Raw genomic sequence first — 23447 nt, forward strand, 5'->3', positions numbered from 1 at the left:
GAAGACCTTAAGTCAGGAAGAGTTCAACCTCCAACAATTACTAACTATATGACCTAAGCCAAGTCAGTCTGCCACAGTGTTCTCATTTGCAAAATGGAAGTAATAACAAACACCTACCTACCTCTCAGGTTGTTATGAAGATCAAATGAGATAACATTTGGAGAATGCTCTGTGAACCTTAATGTGTTATATAAACGCTAGTTTTGAAAGTTATGCTGACCCTGTGATAGACTTGGTTTAACAATGAGGTGATTCAAGGCAATTTCAATAGACTAGGGATAGAAAATACCAATCACACCAGTGAGAGAACTATGGAGACTGAATGTGGATTGAAGCATAATAGTTTCACCTTTTTGTTTGTTTGTTTTTTCCTTGTGGGCTTTTTTTTCTTTTACCTTTTTGGTCTGATTTTTCTTGTACAACATGATAACTATGGATGTGGCTCTTTTCAGCAATGAGATGATTCAGACCATTTCCAATGATCTTGTGATGAAGAGAGGCATCTATACCCAGAGAGGACTGTGGGAAATGAGTTCATAACATAGCATTTTCACCCTTTTTGTTGTTTCTCTTTTTTTTCTTGTTTAATTTGATTTTTCTTGTGCAGCAAGGTAACTATAACTATGTATGCATATATTGGATTTAATATATATTTTTACCATGTTTAACATATATTGGATTATTTGTATCTAGGGGAAGGGGTGGGAAAATTGGAACACAAGATTTTGCAAGGATTAATGTTGAAAAATTATCCATGCATGTGTTTTAAAAATAAAAAGCTTTAATTTAAAAAAAGAGAGAAAAAAGAAGGAAAGGGAAGGAAAGGAGAAAAGGAAAGGTAAAGAAAAGACAGGAGAAAAAAGAGAGGGAGAGAGAAAAAGAGAAAGAAAGAAAGAAAGAAAGAAAGAAAGAAAGAAAGAAAGAAAGAAAGAAAGAAAGAAAGAAAGAGAGAGAGAGAGAGAGAGAAAGAAAGAAAGAAAGAAAGAAAGAAAGAAAGAAAGAAAGAAAGAAAGAAAGAAAGAAAGAAAGAAAGAAAGAAAGAAAGAAAGAAAGAAAGAAAGAAAGAAAGAAAGAAAGAAAGAAAGAAAGAAAGAGAAAGAAAGGAAGGAAGGAAGGAAGGAAGGAAGGAGGAAGCAAGGAAGGAAGGAAAAGAAAAAAACTGCACATATTTAATCTATATCAGATTACTTACTGTCTTGGGGAGACGGAAGGTAAGGAAGGTAGGGAGAAAAATTTAGAATACAAAGTTTTACAAAAATGAATGTTGAAAACTATCTTTACATGTATTTAGAAAAAATAAAATACTTTTGGAGAAAAAAAAAGAAAGTTATGCTAAATCAGTGACCCATTGTTCCCAGACCTGATTGTTAATCAGTGTTGGAGGGAAATATTACAAAGTCTCTGGATATTTGTCCCATAGTCAAGTTACTACTTACCTATATATGCCTATAAATGGTCACATGCTTGTTATTTTGTGGAAGAACTGAGATGTAAAACCCCAATCTGTTATACTAATCTGGACTTATTTGAATTGTCTTTATCTCATCTTCAATAAAAGTTGGCCCCACCCTTTGAAACTGTGTTGATCTTTAATTATCAATCCATCAAACTGACATACTTGTAATAAAAGTCCTTTTAATTCTTTGTCCTGAATTTTGCCTCACTAAAAAATCTTTTAGGCTTTTTAGCCAAACTCCCCCATTTTACATACAAGGAAACTTATTCTCAAGGAAGTTTAAATGATTTGCTCAGGATCATACAAACATCAGAATTGGGATTTGATTGGCAGTTCTCTTTAGCACCAGTTAAGATAATGTTTGTAAAGAACTTTAAAGTTTGCTGAATTCTTTATACATGTGGAGGAAGGAGAAGAGACAAACCAGCCCCACAATAATCCTGTGCAAAAGGTAATACAGATAACATTAAATTTGTTTTACAGAGGAGGTAACAGGCTTAGGGGTTAGAAATATGTTTAAAAGGATTGTCTATGTATAACCTGTGTCAGATAGCTTGTTATTTTGAGGAGGGGGAGGTAAGAGGAGGGAGAAAAAATTTGAAACACAAAATCATATAAAGATGAATGTTTAAAACTATCTTTATATGTAATTGGAAAAATACTAAGGGGAAGGGAAAGGGGAGGAAAGGAGAAAAAAAAGAAATTATGTGACTTCCCAGGACAAAGGGCTGATAATATCAGAGGCAGAATACCAAGATTTTCTTAAGAATTCTAGACTTTATTCAATAAACAACAGAGAATTGTTCTGAGCTAAGTAATTGTGTGTTCCGTAAGACACATTCAAAAGATCATGTGGATGCAAAGAATGAGCTTAGATTATCTACTTTGGGGATGTTTTACTTAAGCCTTCTACTATGAGAACTAAACTTTTCAGAACCCCAAGGAGCTGATCTCCTGCCCTGATAATCGGACTACAGAGCCAATGGATTTTAATGATGGACAGAGGGGAAGAAAAAGGATACACAACCATGTATCTTTAAAAGATAGCTTTCCCAAATATATCTTTTAGAATAACTTTTTCAGGTGATAAAACATCCTGGATTTGCTAAGAACTGAAGCAGCAGCAGGCAGGACCTTTGACTTACCATGGCCAACGATTATAAAAGGATCACTGTTGAATCTTTCCAAGCAGATGTTTCTCTGTAATAAATCAAACAGGAAATGACTGTAATAAAGGAAAATTATTTAACAAAGATAACTCATAGATTGCATTTATTGACAAGGGAGACAGGAACTTCCTGACGCCACAAGGAAGCATAATACCCCTCCCCACCCCACCTTGCATCCTATCCCTGGCGTTCATTTGAAGGCCTTCGTATACTTTATTCATATATAGTGTACATCAGACTATTGTCTGATTGTACAATAGCTAGTACAAGGCTAGCTGATTGGTCATTGTCCTTCATTCTTGAAAAGGACCAAAATGACATCACTATATTAACTACAGTGTGTCCACATATGGTTGATCAGACCAATATAAGCTCAGAATGCTCTGCCACAGATCAGAAGCAAATAGTCCCTATGAACATTTGGAGTGGATTCTCTAAACTTTGCACATCTTGAGTTTCTTCTGAGCTAATTCAATTCTGCTTTGCTCACAGAGCATAGCACCTTCTGTGATAAGGGCACGCCATGCTGGGCAGTCCTGTGCCAATGACTCCCATGTCAAACAATCAATTCTAAAGTTGTTGAGACTTTGAGAGTGTCCTTTTCTAACCACCTTGTAAGTGCTTGCCCTGTGTGAGTTCTACATAAAATAATCTTTTTGGTAGGCATACATTTGGCATGCGCATAGTTTGACCAGGCCAAACTCTCTACCGTACAGTTGGAATGTTTGCAGTTGAGTTCAAGAAAAGACCTCAGTGTCTGATATCTTATCCTGCCAGGTAATCTTCAGATCTTTTTATTTTATTTTTTATGCTGATAGTAACAAGACTAATAACTAAACAAAGACTAACATGGAAGAATTGTGGATTGTCATGGCTGTAAGAACTTTAGGAGTGTTCCAGTCCAATCCTTGCATTTTAAACTGAACTCCATAGGGAAGTAACTTGGACAAAACTAGCATTTGAACTCAAATCTTCACTTCAACACCTGGGTTCTCTGAATTACATTGAATTAGAATGTTTCAGCTTCATAAAAGTACAACATTGAACAATATTTATTACTATCATTTTGGTGACGTTAACTCGTCGGTCCTTTCTAAGCATTGATTTCTTCTCAAATCAAGCATATTGTGTGGACCACATAACACATCTTAATTTAAAATGATTTTTTGAATGCTGAATTTGAAGTCACAGAAGCTGGGTTCAAATCCTCCCCCAAACTTACTGAGTGACTTTAGTAGAACTATTTAACCAGAGCCAGCCACTTCTTTCTCCTCCAGGCTGTACTGGACTCTCCTCCCAAACTTTATGTACAATGTCACCCACATTAGATATCCTCAGCTCCCCTCACCTTTCTAGATTCCTTTTTATGTTAGCCTCTCCCATTAGAATACAAACTCTGTGAAGGCAGGGACAGGTTTTCTTTTCAGCTTATATATGTATTCCCAGGGCTTAGTTGTTGTTCAGTCATATCAAACTCTTTATGACCCTTTTTTTCTTTGGGAGGAGGGGGATGCTCCTTGGCAAGGATACTAGAGTTATATGCCATTTCTTTCTCCAACTCATTTTACAGATGAGGAAACTGATGCAAATAAAATTAAGTGATTTACACAGGGTCATACAATTAGTGAATCTCTGAGCCTGGATTTGAACTCAGATCTTCTTGACTCCAGAGCCAGTGTTCTATCCACTGCTCCATGTAACTGCTTTAACTTGAGTGTTAGTTTTGTTTATGTCATAAAACAACATATTATAATAACTCATATTAATAGAGGCTTTAAGTCAGTTAAAAATTATTTTTTAACTACCTACTTTATGCCAGGCATTGTGCTAAGGGTTTGGGATATAAAATGAAACAAAAGATAATCCCCACTCTGACAGAGCTTATGGTCTAGTAGAGAAGACAATATGAAAACAACTATTCGTAAACATGCTAGCTACTGGAGACTATCAATGAAGGAAAGGTGCTAGAATTAAGGGGGATCAGGAAAGGCTCTTGTAGAAAGTGGGATTTTAGTTGGGATTTGAAAGAAGTCAGGAGGCAGAGATGAGGAATGAGAACTTTCCAGGCATGGGGGGAGGACCAGAGAGAATGCCTGGAGTCGGGAGATGGGAATATCTGTGTTGGAACAGAAAGGAGCTGATGTCAAAAGGTCATTAGGTGACATAGTACATGGAGAAATATAAAGTAAGAACACTGGGAAACTAAGTAGAGTCAGACTACAAAAGGTTATGAATACCAAAGAGAAAATTTTATATTTAATACTAAAAGTGAAAGGGAGCCACTGGAGTTTACCAAATGAAGGAGATGACATAGTTAGACCTACAATTTGGGAAAATCACTTTGACAGATGGATAAAGAATGGACAGGAATGGGAAGAAACCAGTGCCTGGGAAACCAAACAACCTTGACTATTCTAATAGCCCAAGGCTAAAGTGATGAGAGGTTCTAAGCCAGAGTAGTGGCTGTGTCAAAGAAAAGGAGGCATATTCCCAAGACATACTGAAGAGAAAATCTAAAGGCCCTGGGAACAGATTGGACATAGAAAATATGGAGTTGAAGATAATACTTTCTTCATTTCCACCCTGTAAGGTCAGTAGTACATAACCATCTTAATTTATTGATGAAACAACTGAGATATTAAAACAAATCAGCCTATAGTCCTTTAGTTAATAAATGTCAGACCCTGAACTTGAACCTTAATGCTAAGTAAAATTTTCTACCTCATGGGGCTACTATGAGAATCAAAGGAGATCATACTAAACTGCAACACATTAATCAAATAGAAGGTGTGGCTATTGCAATCTTTATTTGCCTATGTCAACTGATAAGACAGATTTATCTTCTCAACTAAACTCTGATTCACTGGCAGGTCTCTTAAGCTTCCTTCTTATCCCAACTCTCTAAATACTAAAGGCAAGAGTTATGTGCTTGGTGAGAGCCCTGCTTTTTAAACCATGGGTCATAACCCCATATGGGATCTTGTAACCTAATGTGGGGATCATGAAATTATTATTTATCAGTAAATGTTTGGTTTGTATTTTATATACTGAGGGTCACATAAAAATTTCTCATGTGAAAAGGTGTCACAAGTGGAAAAAGTGCAAGAAGCCCTGGTTAGAGGACTTAGTTTCAAGAAAGGAAGTTAGAACTAATATATATCGAATATTTGGTAACAAGTTTTTAATTATAAGAATATACCAATATAAGCATACATTTTTAAAACAACAGACTTACAAGAGATCATTATATAAAATAACAGCAAAATTGTACAACAATCAACTGTGAATGACTTAGTTATTCTCAGAAAGCCATTAGACAATTCCAGAACTGATGGACTCTGAATGCATATCCAAACATACTTTTAAAAATCAAAACAAAACCCAAAAAATCTTTCTTTTTGACTGGACACTTACTAGTGTATAGAAAATTATCTCTAATTCGTAGAGAGGAAAAATATTGACAGCAGCTCAGTGCTTCTGATTTAAAACTATAATTTTATATTAATAATTTGCAGATATTTATCTAATGTATACTCAAGTATAAGTTATAAAAAGTTTTCAAGTGTAACTAATTAACCAGTATTTATTTAACCATTGTTTTGATGTCTTAATCAATTTTAAGACATCAAAACAATGGTTAAATAAATACATAAATGGTTAAATAAATAAATAAATGTATATTTCTATTCATTTTTAAATCAGAGGGAATTTAATGAGCAAATGTTTATTTTACTTTAGGTAAAACTTCATAATGTTTAGTAAACTAGCTAGTTTAATAAACATTGCCTCATTTGAAAATCTTGTGTATTGTAGTTGAAGTTGATTTTTATATAAAATGTTCAATAGTGAAAACTGTATGTCTAAGATCAGGTACAATTAAAGCTATTAACTAGAAAAAAAAAACTTTCTTTTTCTTTTTTGGTCTATGTGTTTTTTTTCAACATGGCAAATATGGAAATGTTTTGCATGACTACACATGTGTGATCTATATCAAAGTGTGTGCCTTCTCAAGGAAGTAGAAAAGGAGGAAGGGAAGGAGATAAGTATTTTAGAAATCAAAAATTATAAAAAAAACAAATATTAAAACATTTTACATTGTATTAAGGAAAGAACAACTTTCTTTAAAAAAGAATAGGCTCTTCTTAGCCATGTGACCCTGGGCAAGTCACTTAACCTCAATGGCCTCAGCAAAAAAAAAAAAAAAAAAAGGCTTAGAAAAAGGGAAGAAAAATAGTATAGCAATCAATAGTGCTTCTTACAACTTTTGTATTTTAGAAATATTATCTTATTTAATCCTCACAACAGCCCTGAGAGGTAGGTGCTATTGTTAGTTCCAGCAATTGAGTAACTGAGGCTGAGAGTTTAAGCGACTTCGCTAAGGTCACACAGGTAATACATGTTATTTAAACTCAGGTCTACTTGTTTTAAGGTCCAATACTCTATACACTTAGCCACCAAATAGGATTTATTACTGAGTAAATTCACAAACCATGTGAAGGAAGAAGCAAGGTGAAGAACAAATGGGTCAGAACAATAGAAAAACAGAACTGATATGGTGGTAGAAGAATATAGCACAAACCAGATGACTCATAGGAAAAAAATAGATGAGTTTGGGAAACATCACAAAACTAACATAAAGACAAGAAATAGCAGAGATTTGAGATTTCTAACTATTTGAACAAATGTTAGAGTTCTGTAGCTACTAAAATCAGACTAGTCTCAAAAGTCCTTTTCAGATCTAAATTCATGATTTTACTATTGCATAACAAATCAAATATTCTTGTTCTTGTCTTCTTGAACAACCTCCTATTTAGTATTTAAAGTTCTTTCTAACTTGGAAGCAATCTTTTCAACCTTACTCTACAATATTTCCCTCCACTCACTCAACAATACAGCTAAATTTGTTTTCTGGCTGTTTTTAAAAAAAGGATTCTCCAAGCCATTCTCCAATTGATAAATGGTCAAAGGATGTGAACAGACAATTTTCAGATGAAGAAATTGAAACTATTTCTAGTCATATGAAAAGGTGTTCAAATTCATTATTAATCAGAGAAACTCAAATTAAGACAACTCTGAGCTACCACTACACACCTATCAGATTGACTAAGATGACAGGAAAAGATAATGACAAATGTTGGAGGAGATGTGGGACACTGCTACATTGTTGGTGGAGTTGTGAATGGATCCAGCCATTCTGGAGAGCAATTTGGAACTACACTCAAAAAATGTTACTACTGGGCTTATATCTCAAAGAGATCTCAAAGGAGGGAAAGAGACCCACATGTGCAAAAAATGTTTGTGGCAGCCCTTTTCGTAGTGGCAAGAAACTGGAAACTGAATGGATGCCCATCAATTCGAGAATAGCTGAATAAATTATGGTATATGAATATTATGGAATATTATTGTTCTATAAGAAATGACAAATAGAATGATTTCAGAGAGACCTGGCGAGACTTACATGAATTGATGCTAAATGAAATGAGCACAACATAATGGTCTCCTGATCATTATACACAACAACAACAAGTCTATATGATCAATTCTGATGGACATGGCTCTCTTCAACAATGAGATGATTCAAACCAGTTCCAATTGTTCAGTAATGAAGAGAGTCATCTACATCCAGAGAGAGAATTATGGGAAATAAATGAGTATGGCCCACAACATAGCATTTTCACTCTTTCTGTTATTGTTTGCTTGCATTTTTGTTTTCCTGTTCAGATTTTTTTCTTTCTAGATCTAATTTTTCTTGTGCAGGAAGATAATTGTATAAATTTGTATACATATATTGGATTTAACATATATTTTAACATATTTAACATATATTGGACTATCTGTCATCTAGGGGAGAGGGTGGGGGAAAGGAGGGGAAAATTTGAAACCGAAGGTTTTACAAGGGTCATTTGTTGAAAGATTACCTATGCATATGTTTTGTAAATGAAAAGCTATAATAAAATAAATTTTCAAAAAAGATTCTCAATTTCCCTTTTCCCTACCTTTGTCCAGATTATGTCCCTCATACCTGGAATGCATTCCTTCCTACCTCTCTGCCTCTTATAATTATCCCTAATTCTCTTCAAGTTCAAATAAAGTACCACTTTCCACATGAGCACCTTTCTGGTTTCTCCTGAAGTAGGTACTACCCTGTTCACCCTCCAGAAATTACCTTTAATTTACTTGTATATAACTATTTATGTGCATGCATATTGTGTATCCTGATAAAATATAAAATTCTTGAAGTCTGTTTCATTTTTCTTTCTATCCCTAGAACATAAAAGAGTCTCCTAGCACATATAGGCATTTTATAAATGCTAACTGATTGTCAAACTGAGTCTAGCATAAGGCCTTGAATATAGGAAGTATATAATAAATGTTTCTTGAATTAAATTGGTCAGAGATTGGTTTTTGTTTTGTTTTGCTTTGTTCTCCCCCAAAGATTCACACAGTCATTATGTGGCAAAGGTACATTACAATAGATTGGTCCTCTCTCATCCTGAACTTGGAGTCAGGAGATTAGAAAATCAAATTAATTCCATTTTGTAATTGATTCTATTCTGTAACAAACACAGACATTATTTATAACTGCTTAAGTCATATTTCTTTATCTGAGTTAAGTTTGGAAGTATCATAGGTTCAGAAATTCAGTCTTCCTCAATGAGTTAAGTTTTATTTCCCTATAACTCACTTTTAATTAAGAGAAGCCTGTTATCTTAATACCACTAATTGTCCTACAGGGATGTCTAACTAACTAACTAACCCTGCAGATAGAAACATCAATCAGCAACAAGATGGAAGGAGTGGTTGCTAGTCCCACAAATCTGATTCCCAAACAATCATATTGTCTCCTAGTTTCTATGTTGCTCTAAACTTTGCAACCAATCATACTCTTTTCCCATCTATGATACCATCTACTAGTTTTTAGATGCTGTTCCTTTAATCCATTAAATAACTATTAGCTCTCATTTGGGGTCTTTTGGCTTGCTGCAGAACCAAAAACTCTATTAGTAACTGCTAGCCCTACCAATAAATTGAACTTCAATCAGAACTTTGTGTCTCAGTTTACCAACTATATGACCACAGGCCTCTCAGGCCCATCCTTTTGTTAGGAATATAAAGAAAAAAAGAAACAGACCCAGACCTCAAGGAATTCTTATTCTATCAAGGAAAATAACATGTATATATATATATATATATATATATATATATATATATATATATATATATATATATATATATATATATATAGCTATTTATATGCAAAATAAATCAGGTTTTTCCTAACTACAACTTACCACTCTTCCTACTAATCCACAGGTCTTCTCACTTAGGAGTAGAAAGAATCCCTAAATAGTATTCCAAAAACTTTGGAACACCACCATAAAGTAATGTGATAGCAGCATAGTATGATGGAATGGTTACCAACTAGTATTAGAATCATAAAATTTGAGTCTGAAACCCAGCTCTACCTTCCACATAGTTTGTGAGCTGAAGAAAGTAATTTAACTCCCATAAGCTTCTCTTTCCTCATTTATAAAGTGGAGATAATGATATGGGTTGGGGCTGTCTCCCTAGGCTGTTCTGAGGATCAATGAGATAATGCATATACTGATTGATGCTTTTTAAACTGTAGTGCCACAAGTGCTAAAAATATCATGGAAATGATTTGTTTTAAATAGGGTAACAAAGAGGAGGCAGATCAAGTTCTGGCTTTATGTTGGATTCTTAATAGCTAAGACTTTGCCAATTTGCCTCTCACTCATGCGCTGTTTGAGATGAGTCACAATCACGTTCCAGTTTCTTCATCTGTAAAACTCTCAGAAAAATTTCCACTGAAGTCGTAGGCAACTAGGATTGTAAATTTAGAGCTGGAAGGGACCCCAAAGGTCATTTAGTTTAACTTCCCTGTACAATGAGGAAACTTGGGCACAGAGAAAGACTCAGTAACCTACCCAACAGAGCTGAAATTCAAAGCACAGAATCACAGACTATTAGCTGAAAGGGGTCACCAGCCATCTTATCCAACCAATATCTGAAAAGACCTCTTTTCTACAATCTACTCAACAATAGATTATAATAAATATAATAATTAATAATGATGATAATAATGATCAAAGTGGTGATAATAATGAAAATAAGATAGTAGCATTTTAATGTTTGCAAAAAGCTATACACTTATTATCTTTTTAGGTCCGCACAACAACTTTGGAACCTACATAACATTATTACCCTTATTTTACAGATGAGGAAATGAAGGCTGGAAGAGGTTAAGTGACCTGCTCAGGTACACAGGATCTGAACTCTGGGCTTCTTGACCCCAAGTCTATCCACTGAGGCCTGTACTGTACCACTAATACTATTTTCCAGTACAACTCTTCATTATTTCATCTGGGATTCTCTTGCTAGATGTTAAAATGATTTGTCAATTCTTTGTCCAGTTCACTTCACAGATGAAGAACTGAGGCAAACAAGGTGAAAGGGTTTGCCCAGTATCACACAACTGATAAGTGTCTAAGGTTGGATTTGAACTCAAATATGAATCTTCCTGACTCTTGGACCAGTCTGTTGTGCATTATGGCATCTCCTACCTGTCTATTATACCACCTAACTGCTCCTAAAATTTATCTGATCTTTGCTCCAACAGGGAGAACAAACTAACTACCTCCCCCATACCACTGTTGGACAACTTTCAATAAGTGTTTCCCCCAATATCAATCCTGAATGTGTTCTGTTTGCTGATTCTGAGTATTGTTCCTAATTCTCTCCTACAGAGGCAAACACAATGGCTCTAATATCTTTTCCATGGGCCAGCTCAGGCTCTTTGATTCCACATATCTCTCTCCCCACAAGATCATGAGTCTCTTAAGGCTCTGCTTTAATATCCTACGATCCTGAATTTGCAAGAATAAATTAACCACAGGTACCCTGATTTTTAATAAGGGTCTCTTAGGTCAAGCAATATTCCACACAACAACCTACCTTATTCAAATGAATACCATCAAATAGACATTTCACCCATTGCTAATATCTTTTAAAAATAAAAGCAGAATTATTTGCAAATTTCACGTTTCATATAAATAACAAAATAGATGTTATTTTTAAAAAGTCTACAAAAGTTTGAATATGCTCCACTCTGGTTTGTTTTCCAGTAAGTGAGTCATCTTTCTTCATTTTACTTTGGCAGATTGCTTCATTTTACATCCCACAAGTAAGAAGCACTTGGACTTCTTGGTTTTTGGAAATATAGAAGGTGTGACTCATCCATATATAAAACAGGCTCCACCCATGCATGCATTCATGAGAAGTCTATAAGGGTAGAAGGTGGGGAGTACTTGTACTATATTTTCAGATTTATTATGAAGCATTTTCACATATTATTTAATTTGATCCTTACAATAACACTATGATGATGTAGATTTGGGGAAACTTTAGCCCCTAATGGTTAAGTGCCTTACCTGATATTGCATAGCTAGCAAACAGTGTAGCCAAGACAAAAACCCAGGTCTTTTGATTCAGAATTCTACTCTGCTATCTGACCCACCTAGGAGATCTTAGAACTGGAATGGTCTTCAGGAACCTAAAAATGGTTGTCACTTTTGTTCATCCAAAATCTGTTCTCTATATTGTCTACATTGCTTTCAATTTCTTTTTACATTTTTTTTAAACATACTGTTGACATAGCAATCACGCTTCAATAAATGTTTGTTCTTGTTCAGCTGTGTCCAACTCTTAATGATCCCATAAACCATATTGTCAATGGGGTTTTCTTGGCAAAGATAATAAAGTGGTTTGCCATTTTCCTTCTCCAGCCATAATACTTTCCTATTAAAAAAAAATCTAATGATCGTCCCTAATAGCAAAAGAAACTTCCCTCTCAAGAGTTTACTATTTTTAATGAATACGGTGTTTTAACTTCAGGTCATTTAAAGCCAACATTTCTCCTTTACTTTCTCTACCACCTTGTAGACAACCCTTTACAATTCAGCTTTTGTTACCACTCCTTCACTGAAACAGTTCCCTTCAAGCTCACCAGCTGCCTCTGAATCACTAAATTCAATGGATCCAGCCTTTATTTATACAGCATTGCACATTACAGATAACTCTCTCCTAGTTATTCTTTCTCCCCAAGCTTCACTAACACTACTACTCTCTTCTCACTATCTTACTTCTATAAACTGTTACTTTGTCTTCCTTCTTTTCCACTCCTTCTCCTCTCTCTTCTTCTTCTTCCTGCTCACTTAACATAGTTTCCTTAATACTCCTTCTCAAGTCCTTTGCTCTGTTCAAGTCTATATCTGTTCTTGGCCAGGCCATTCATCTCATCTATCATCACTACACTGAGACTTAGCACATTTATCTCTAGAGCTGAATCCTCTTCCAAATTCTCAATGCCAAGACCTAAGAGACTGTCCCATTAAAACCAACTTCTTTTTTTTTCCCCCCAGGAAATCTGATTTTTTCTAATTAACAAAATATCAACGACACAATCATCCTCCCAATTATCCATAACATTCTTTCCTCACTACTACTTCACTATTGTCATCAGCTCTTGGGCAGTATGACAGAAAGAATTGGGTTCAAATTCCAACTTTGACAATTACTCAGCTATTGGTTAGCTGAGCATGCAACAATGTCTCTGAGCTTCAGTTCCTCATCTATTAAATGAAATTATTGTAAGTAACTTTGTTTACTTTAAAGTCACTATTAAGTGCTAGCTATTATCATTTCCTTTCCTTTGTCCTACACATCAAATCAATCACCAAGTCCCATCAATTCCATTTCTACAATGTTCCTTATACCATTCCTTCTTTATTAGTCCCATGATGCTCTAGTTCTCATTATTGCTTACTCTCATTTTTTTTTATCAAGATTATTGCAATACTGTCCTAACAAGTTCACATGTCCAATCTACCCTCTCCCATGTATAATACATATGGTTACAAAACTAATTTTCCTGATTCACAGATCCAAATCAAGTTACTCTACTGTCCCCAAATCTTCAATGATTCCCTATTTCCTATTGAATAAAGTACAAAACATGGGCTGTGTTTGAAGAGAACTAAAGTGTCCTGATATGGGGAAACTTATGGGAGAGAGCTTAATATTATCCATTTCTAAGTCTATGACCATCTTAAAGACCTTTAATCAAATTTCTCCACCTAGATGTATTCTCATTCCTCCACTTACCAAACCAACAGGTTAGAGGCATAAATAAGAAATTACCATTAATGTAAGTGATTATTCATCCCAGATTATGTCTATGAATTTCTAACCACTTTGTCTTTGTATGAAGCTTTAGAATTAAAATTATATAATGGAGATAATGATATAAGGAACCAAGAATCAAAAAATCTGTGGTCTAGTTCTAATCATACTGTTTACGAGCCCTAGTATAATGTAGGATCAGTTAATGACCTCTCTAACTCTCATTTTCATCATCTGTAAAATAGGGATAGTAATATATACTCTATTCAATTTCAGTAAACTGGTGTGAGGATCAAATGATTTATAATGTATGTATTAATCTTGTGTAAACTATAAAGTGCTATGTTTTAAAAGGCATTATTAAATTATTTCTCAAGCCCGACTCAACTGCCATGGCCTCCATGAAATTTTGCTTACTACCAATTAATAAAGCCTTTCCCTTCTCTGTTAGCACAGAGTTCTTTGTTTTGTGCTTCTCCCCTTGTCCATAATTCTTTCAAGAGCTCCGGCAATAAATGGTTAAGCAATCATATCCACAGTTTCACTTCTCTAGTATGTATTGTGTTCAGGTCTTGATTTAGTCACACTCTATTCATGAAAACATACTGATATTACAACAATTCTCTGAAGTAATCCAATGTGGCCTGGAATAAATATATTATCTATCAGAGTCTCACCAGAGAAGTAAAAGTTATCTTGTTTAATCAAGAACAGATTTTACCTATTCAAAAAAAAACTGTTTTAAAAAAAAAAAACAGATTATAGAACTTTCTTAAAATGACAGGAAAATGGGATTATTTCTAGGAAATAATCATTTTGTCCCTCCCTATATACAAGTTCAAAATTAGTTAATTCTTGTTACTTTGTTTTATAGTGCTTTATGATTTACCACATGCTTTCCTCACAGGATTACTTAGAGGAAGAAGACAGGTATCAGTATCCCTACTTTGCATATGAGGAAATGGGGGCATAGAAAGATTAATTAGTTTGTCCATGATTCCCCAGCTAATAAATAGCTGAGAGGGAACTCCAAGAACAACCATTTGATTCCAAATCCATAGGATCTTCCTTAGAAGGATTCTTTGCCTGAAATACCATTCAGCCTTCCCACACTATTTTCATAGGATGATGGAATTATAAATTTAGAGTCAAAAGAGATTTTGGAAGCCATTTTTGTCCAAATGCCTTACAGTATAGAAGAGGAAATTGAGAATAAGGAGGTTGAGACTGTCAACAGGCAATCACATCATAAGACTTAAGTGAAAACCAGATTTATTACAAGAGATCAAACAAGTATGTGGAACCCAAAGGACTCATAATCCTTACAGAAATTTATATACAGGGAAAAAACAAGGAGGGGAAAGCAGGAAGGAGAGAGACAAAGGAAGGGAAAAGTACAGTGACTCTTCCTAAAGCAAGGCAATAGCAAGAGCCAAATTGTTTTCCCTGGAAATTTACTATATATAGCAAAATCATTCTATATATGCTTCTTTTTATTAGTTCTTTATATGTAGTGTCTTTCTTCATATGTCCTTTATAGTTAATCTGGGTATGTATAATACTCATTCTTGAAACAATATTGCTGTTAATGTATACAATGTTCTCAAGTGTTCTGTTCATTTCACTCTTCATTATTTTCATGCAAGTATTTCAGTTTTTCTAAGATCACCAAGCTCACCATTTCTTATAACACAGCAGTATTTCATTACATTATATATTATAACTTGTTTAATTGATGGGGTCCCTGCAATTTCCAGTTTTTTCTCCACCACAGAGATGCTATAAACATTTTAGAACATATAGTTTTTTTCTTTTCCCCTAATCATCTTTGGAAATAGACCTAGTAGTGGTACTGTTACATACTGATACAACTATTCTGGAAAACAATGCAGAATCATGAAAAGTGAACAAAACTTTCATACTCTTTGACCACATTCACCCAAGGAAGTCAAGGCCAAAAATGAAAAGCCCTTAATACACATTTATAGCAGTATTTTTTATGTTTGCAAAGAATTAGACACACAACAGATGCCCATCAATTAGGAAGTAGCTAAACAAGTAATAGTACATAAATGACAATAGAATAATACTGTGCTATAAGGAAGCATGGAAAGACACAAAATCAAAAGAATCCAAGTAGAAACAAAAAAACAATAAATACACAAAAACTATAACTATGTAAATGCCAAGAGCCACAACAAAACAATCCAAATTAAATATATTATTATGACCAAGCTTAGCCACGAAGAGAAGGCACCTCCTCCCACTACTTGCCTTTGTACAGGGATGTGGCTGTGGAATATTGCATGTGATATTACAGGAAAAAAAAAAAAAAAAAAAAAAAAAAAGGGAAAGAAGAGGAAGACCAGGGACTGAGAGTTAAAAACCTTCCTCAGAGGCATTTCCTGCCCATAGTCATTTCCCTGTTTTCCTTTGCTCTACTGTGTTTAACAAGTAGCCCACAGTCCAATGGTTTGTATTTAAAGAATGTTTCTTTTGGAAAAAGAAACATACTGTCAATATTTGTGTTCCCTCACAACTCTAAATGCTATAAAACAGCCCCAACCATTTTCCAGAGAAGGATGGAAGACTCTACCTGATGCAGTCTACAATTCATTTCCTAACAAATGCTAGGGGACTAGAAATATAGATGATTTATCCTGGTAAACTTCTCACTGAGTAAGCGCTGTTTATTTCAGCCTACATTTCCCCAAGATGATGGTACCTGTCAACAAAGCTGATTTAGAATTAGGCCTCCATGACTACCCCTCTCCTTCTCTTTTCTTTATCTCACTTGGGAATTGTTCAAAGTCAAATATTCCCAGCAAGGCTTAGGTGGTTCCCTCCCACTTTAATACTAAACAAGACCTAAAGCTCAAATACAAATTTAACACTGCTGCACCCCATAATATACACAGTAACAACCACAATGTAAATGGAAAGAACACACACACATACACATGTAGAAAAATTTATAAATTATATAGATACATGTAAAACATATATGTATATGAAGTGTATATAAGATATATGTGTTTTGATTATATATACATATGCAATGTGTATATATTATGTATATTAAATGTATATAATATGTATTATATGTATGCATATTTATAAAGATAAAGCAAGATTCAAATGAAGAGAAGATATTATCTACCCCCTGGTGGAGGTATGAGGTCCACAGGTGTTATAAAATGCATTTATACACTACATTTTCAATGGTTTTTTTTTCTCTAAAAAATTACTATGTGCTCTGTGGTAGCTCTCTGAGAGGGAGAGGAAGGATACATGGGATACTATGATAATGTAAGAAATAGCACAGAGAAATAAAAAGTTATTAAAATTTAAAAAATAACAACATCTGTCCTCCCCCCCTACAAACACAGCTTTTCCCCTCTGACTAGCACCATTCCTCTCCTCTTCCACACACTTTAAAGACTGTTTCACAGCTAGAAGACCTATTGATCTAACGTCCTCATTTTACATAGAAAAATAGAGGCCATAATCAAATGACTTACTCAGGATCATAAGATAAACTATGTAGAGAGGATTTTAGAGATTATCTAGTCCAGCTTCCTTAAAAAAAAAAAAAAAAAAGGAAATTAAAGTGTCAGAAGGAAAAGTAATACTTCCAAAGTCATATACATAATAAATAAATTGCAATAGTGGGATTTGAAACTAAATTCTCTGACTAAATCCTATATAATTCTTAAGGACAGAGGTTTTTTTTTTTAAATGTGTCTCCTAACATAATACCTTTCACATGCTTTCTGGGTGGGAAGCTTTCCACCAGACCCCGATAGCTCCTCAATTAGCTAGTGGTCAGCAGGATCACCCCTCCAAAAGTGTCCCACCTTCATCCAGTGCTGCTTCCAATATGCCAAGCTCACCTTTTGATGACTTTTTTTTTTCCTACTTCAAGGTTCCTCCTGATGTTCACTTTAGTCTGATTTCATTGATATAAAAATATTGGGCACAAGAGATGGAGGGTGTATATAGTGTGCTTCTCCTTTACCAGGAAGGAGATTGGTTGGGAAGAGCTTGCCAAATTACTTAGACTGAAACTATCTTCTGAAGCTAAAAATGTGAAAGAGTTGGAGGAGGGGAGGGAAATACAAGATTTGGTTAATAAATTATTCTGACATAAATTTAAAAGTAAAACTGGGATGGTAGTCAAAAGTTGCTGCCACACCTAGAAGAGCAACAAGAGCAGGAAAACAAATAAAGGAGAGGAGGTAAGCAAATGAATTTGTAAACTTTGACATATGGGGATGTTTCCCCTCCCCTCTCCCATGAAAGCCTAAAAGGTAGAGGGGTGTAGGGATGTGTGTGTGTGTGTGTGTGTGTGTGTGTGTGTGTGTGTGTTTGTTTTGGAAAGGCATGAAAAATTCTCATTTTTTGGTTTTCTTATCCCTTCAAATTCTCAAAAAACAAAATAATCCTAAACCATACTAGTGAGGAAAAAAATAAAAGAAAAACTCTTGGTCTGATCTTTCTTGCAAGACATAATAAATATGAAAATCTATTTAAAAGGATAGCACATATTTAATCTATATCAGATTGCTTGCTGTCTTGGGGAGGGGGGAAGTAAGGGAGGCAGAGAGAAAAATTTGGAACACAAAGTTTTACAAAAATGAATGTTGAAAAAAATGTTACATGATTTAGAAAAATAAAATACTATTAAGAAAAAAATAAACTGAACAAAATCTTGTTGCAACTTCTAAAGGGTTTTCAAATTGTTTGAAAATAAAATAAATAAATAAAAGGGAAAGTCTTGGGCCTCCGTTCTACAGAATTAGGTATGCTCTCCTTCTTGAAACTATGTAAGGATATGTATATACACAAAAGCTGGATGGAGTTCAACCTGATTTGACTCCAGCCTCCCTTTTCAACTAATGGCAAAATGGATAGAGTGCCAGGCTGGAAGTCAGGAAAGCCTCATTTTCCTGAGCACAAATCTAGCCTCAGACACTTATTAGTTATATGACCCTGGGCAAGTCACTTAACCTTGTTTGCCACAGTTTCCTCATCTGTAAAATTATTTGGAGAAGGTAATGACAAACTACTCCAATATCTTTGCCAAGAAAACCCAAATGAGGTCACAATGAGTTTAAAACAAAGGCAAAACAACAATCTCTTTCTGTATTTAGTTCAGTACCGAATTCAGGAGGACCTGGGTTCAAATCTCTCTTACAACTCCTAGCTCTGTGACTAACAGTAAATCCTTTCAGAGCTTCAGTTTCCTCATCTGTAAAATGGGGAAAATAATATTTACAGTGCCTAACTTACAGGCAAACGAAAAGATTCTGTAAAGCAGGTAGCTAATTTAAGTGCTCAGTAATATTGGGTGTTACATTTCAAATTACTGTCCTAAAAGCCTATTTGTTGCTGTTAGAATTCAGCACATTTTGCATAAAGTATAATCTACTTTGCCTAGAATGTATTCCATCTTTTTAGAATCTGTAGCTCCTTCCAAGAAGCAGTTTAAATATCATTTTTCATCCAAGGCCTTTTTTTCATGGCTGCCCCTGAAGTCACAATTTTTGCACCTGTAAAGCTCTATTTTTGGTAATTTCTTTCCCCCCACTAGTCCAGACTTGTTTCTCTTCCACAGAACCCACTCTCTTCTCTCCTATTAAAGTTAATCTAGAATGACTGCTAGGGTCTCACAGTAAACTTTTAAATTTAAAAAGTGAAAGTAATAATGACAAATAACAGGCTGGTTCATATTTAGGCAGAATAGTCCTAAGGCGGTAATCACAGGCATCTAATTTCTTCTGGCCTAATAAGATATAGAATTGTAAAAGAACATACATTTGGTCTCTAGTTTTAGGGGAAAAAAACTGTAGCCCATCTTAAGTTGGAATCCTTGAATTTCATACGTATATGCATACACATGTGTATGTATGTACATGTCTATGTCTACCCACATACACATATACATGTGTGTATAAAGCTATATTTCAATATATGTAATTGGTTTCCTTCATCATCGTCTTTATTTTATGCATTTAAAATCCTTATTCTGAGAAAGGGTCCACAGACTTCACCAGACTGCCAAAAAGGTTTATGAGACACATAAAAATGTAAGACCTCTCAGTCAAGCTCTATCCTTTTATTTTACCGATCAGGAAACTGAGATCCAGACAATCATTGTGAGTGGCAGCACCGGGGCCAAATCCAGGCCCTCTAATTCAAAAATCAGGGCTTTTGACCGCCTCTATCTAATAACTCAACTTTTTTTTTTTTTTTTTTTTAATAGCACTTAAAATTTATCCACTTTCCTCACAGCAACCAAGTGAGATAGTGTATCAGCTGATACAGTCAGCAGGACTGGGATTTCGACAAAACACTCCAGACTTTCAAAGAATGTTTAACACCCACAATCTCTGGAACTCCAACCAACTAAATCTAAAAACATGACAGATTATGTATTATGCAAGAAATAATAACAGTCTTTGGCACCAAAGAGCACTAGGGAGCACTCACTCCCCAATTCCCTAATCGGTTTCTCCAAAAAGGTTTGTTGCCTGTATTAAATCCCAAGGCGAGCAGCTGGGCACCTCACCGGCCCGGAGACACCCATTCTAGTCTGCTCCTCGAGGCCCAGCTCCAAAGAGGGCCTCCCAGCTCGGTGACAAGCCTCCCATACCCAGATTAAGATGGGATGGGGGCGGAACCTACTGAGGGTGCGCTGCACTCCCTCCCTTCCTCCCTCCGAGTTTCCCTGCTCCTCAGCCAGGAGACTCTGCTTGGCCCCTAAGGGAGCAGAGGAGCGTCCCCACATTGATGGATCCTGAGGCAAAGTCCCCAAATGGGGCTGTGGAACACCCCGAAAGGTGTTCAAAGAACAAATCGGAACACCAATCGGCCGGCGGCATAGACATCCCATAAGGCCACTCCCTGCTAGTCCTTCCCGCAGCCCAAGAGATCTCCCCACAACGGATTTCCTTACCCCGGCGGGAGCGCAGTCACAGTATGCCCTTTCTGAGCTCAGACCCACTCTGTGCACTTTGGGCAATTCATATATCGACTACAACGGGCAGAGCTAGTCTGGGCTGGGCTGGGCTGGGCTGGGCCGGGGTGGGCCAGTCCGCCCTGCTTTGGGGCGGAGACAGTGTCGGTTTCAAGACGTTCCTCACTCGCTTTCCCTATGGTCCCGGAAATTTTACTCTCCCGGCTAATAAATAACACCTGGCTATGAGTTATTGGACACCCGACTAGCTTTTCCTCTGACTCCACCCCGGTCCAGAGTAGCCTCTAAGGACCCAAAGCTGAGGCTACTTTCAGAAACTTCTGAGCAGCAGCCCCAGAGGCCCGTTTGCGTCTGATGTAGTGGAAAGGGCGTTGGGCTTGGAACCAAAAGGTGTGGATTCAAAGCTCCACAGTGCAACTTAATATCTGCTGGCCGAGGTTCTCTGCGCCACAGTTTTTAAACTAAATGTACTAAGTAGTTTCTAAAGCTGGTTCCAGGGATAATTTTTAGGATCCCCAGTTTCCGATTCCCTGGGCTCACACGTCCCCTCACCTGGTTTATGCCGTACTGTTTTTCAGACTGTATAGGGTAGTAGAGAGCGTATTCACTTAGAGGCGCACCTACTCCCGCCGGAAGCCAGGAAACCGATCCTGTCCCCACCCACACTGGGAAACCATGTGGTGGTTTGGAGCTCAAATTCCATTTTATTCCAATTTGTCCTATCATCCGAACTACTAGTGAAAAGTCTGGAGGCAGATGGGTATGTTTAGTATCAAGACGAAAATACTGGGACATAAGTAGAAAGGCCAGGATTTTAATTCAAATTCTTCAACTTATCAAATATCTTCAAGCAGCTCTAAAAAAATAATAATTATAATAATAATAATTATCTTCTCTGTCTCAATTTCTTCATGCAGTGAGAGAAGGGATTGAACTTGATCTCTAAAGTTACATCAAATTCTAAATATTTTATAAGTCTTAAGTGACCATGTCAAAACTGCCTTAATTTACAAAGTAGAAGAAAATTATCTCCTGCAGGAGCCACTGGAGATATCATTGAATCCTTTACCATTTTGCTAACTTAGCTTGGGTTCGAATTCAGGTCTGTTACTAACTACGTCTGTAAAACTTGGTCCAAGTCACTTCATGCTAACAATCTTCTCTCTCCTGTGTAAAAAGACTTTTGTATAAACCGATCTTCTAAATTGCTGATTCAGCCTGGAGAGAAGGGCTTTGGTCACTTTTTTCCTCCACTGGAAATTACAGTTTCTCTTTCAAGGGGGGCAGAATTTAATTCATTCCGAGTAATTACACTTAGGTAACCAAACACAACTGAAAAGTGTGTTTAGATCTGAAAAGTGGAAGTGACAGCAAGCGAAAAAAACATAAAGTGAAAACAGTAACAAATTAAAAGCCTTTAAAAAAAAAGTCTTAGAAATTATAGTTCTCTCCTAGAGGGAAATGAAACCTCCTAAGAATGGGAGTTACATTCTAAATACTTCTGTCATCTGGTGACAGACTTGGGTGGAGAACGCCAAAATTCTCTCTAGAGACCTTGTCTCTCTTAGTGAAAAGAGCACTGAACTGGGACCCAGTTCTGACATTTACCAGCTTTGTGACTGGGCAAATCACTCCACTTCTGAACCTTTAATATACTCATCTCTAGAATTAGAACAATAATATTGGTACTTTGGTACTTCCACAGGTTGTCATGGGGAGAGTTCTATGTAAATCTAAATTGCCGTAGAAATGAAAGCTAAAATTAATAATCAAAACATTCAATAATGATTGTCTCTTGAGTATAAGGATTTCAGAGTTAGAAAAGACTTTGGAGTCTCATTTCCCAAAGGAGGAAGCTGATATTCAATGACTTATGTAAAGTTACATGGCAAAGTAAATAGAGAGCCAGTACTAGCAGTCAAATCCTAGCTGCCTTTAGTGACCAAAATGCAAATGCTTTATGACTTGTTCAGGGATACATAGCTAGTGAACCTTTGAAACTGGATGTGAACTATTCTTGACTCCAGTCCCAGTGTTCTTTCCATAGCTACATTATTAGTTGAAGGGACTGGGAAGGTCATTTACCCCAAAGACAATGGCACTGAGATCCCAATGATCAGTGCTGTATAAACCTTACAAAACTATTCCTAGTGCCTTCCAACTGTATATTATCTCTGAGGCAGCTACTTGTGGAAGTAAATAGAGTACCAAGTCTGTAGACAGGAAGATTCATCTTCCTAAGTACAAATCTAGCCTCAGATATTTATTAGCTGCATGACTCTGGGCAAACCACTTAACCCTGTTTGCCTCAGTTTCCTCATTTGTAAAATGAACTAAAGAAGGAAATGGCAACCATCAATTATCTTTGCCAAGAGAATCCCACATAGGATCACAAAGTATCAGATGACTGAAAAGGACAGAATATGTATCTATACATATTTGTTTGCAAGTTGTCTCTACCATTAGAATGTGATCTCTATAAGGGCAAGAACCATATTTTGCCTTTCTTTGTATTCTCAATAATTAGTACTGTGTGTGGACTATTAGAAGGGCTTAATAAGTGACTAACTAAAAGAATCAGTTCACCTCAAAACATAGATGTGTATTATATAAAGACAAATAGGTATGTGTTGTCTATATA

The 23447-nt window shown here is 35.9% G+C and overlaps 1 protein-coding gene across 5 annotated transcripts in view; it reads right to left on the reverse strand.

The window, feature by feature from the left end:
* The window catches only part of ANXA4 (annexin A4), a 121154-nt gene that overhangs the window by 35648 nt on the left and 62059 nt on the right, over positions 1-23447 (reverse strand). For 2 of the 5 annotated variants that reach the window (XR_012485968.1, XM_074287119.1), the window contains exons 1-2: positions 20786-20991; positions 2602-2656 (exon numbers count right to left, since the gene is read on the reverse strand). Coding sequence is in view for 4 of the 5 variants with exons in the window: in XM_074287119.1 (XP_074143220.1) it covers positions 2602-2604 (3 nt within the window). In the remaining variant the exon portion in view is untranslated. Of the gene's footprint in view, positions 1-2601; positions 2682-16145; positions 16215-17348; positions 17407-20110; positions 20243-20785; positions 20992-23447 lie in introns of those variants that run through there. The other 3 variants (XM_074287120.1, XM_074287122.1, XM_074287121.1) reach the window with 3 other exon arrangements.

Source organism: Sminthopsis crassicaudata, chromosome 2, assembly GCF_048593235.1.
Source record: "Sminthopsis crassicaudata isolate SCR6 chromosome 2, ASM4859323v1, whole genome shotgun sequence".
Classification (NCBI taxonomy): Eukaryota; Metazoa; Chordata; class Mammalia; order Dasyuromorphia; family Dasyuridae; genus Sminthopsis; species Sminthopsis crassicaudata.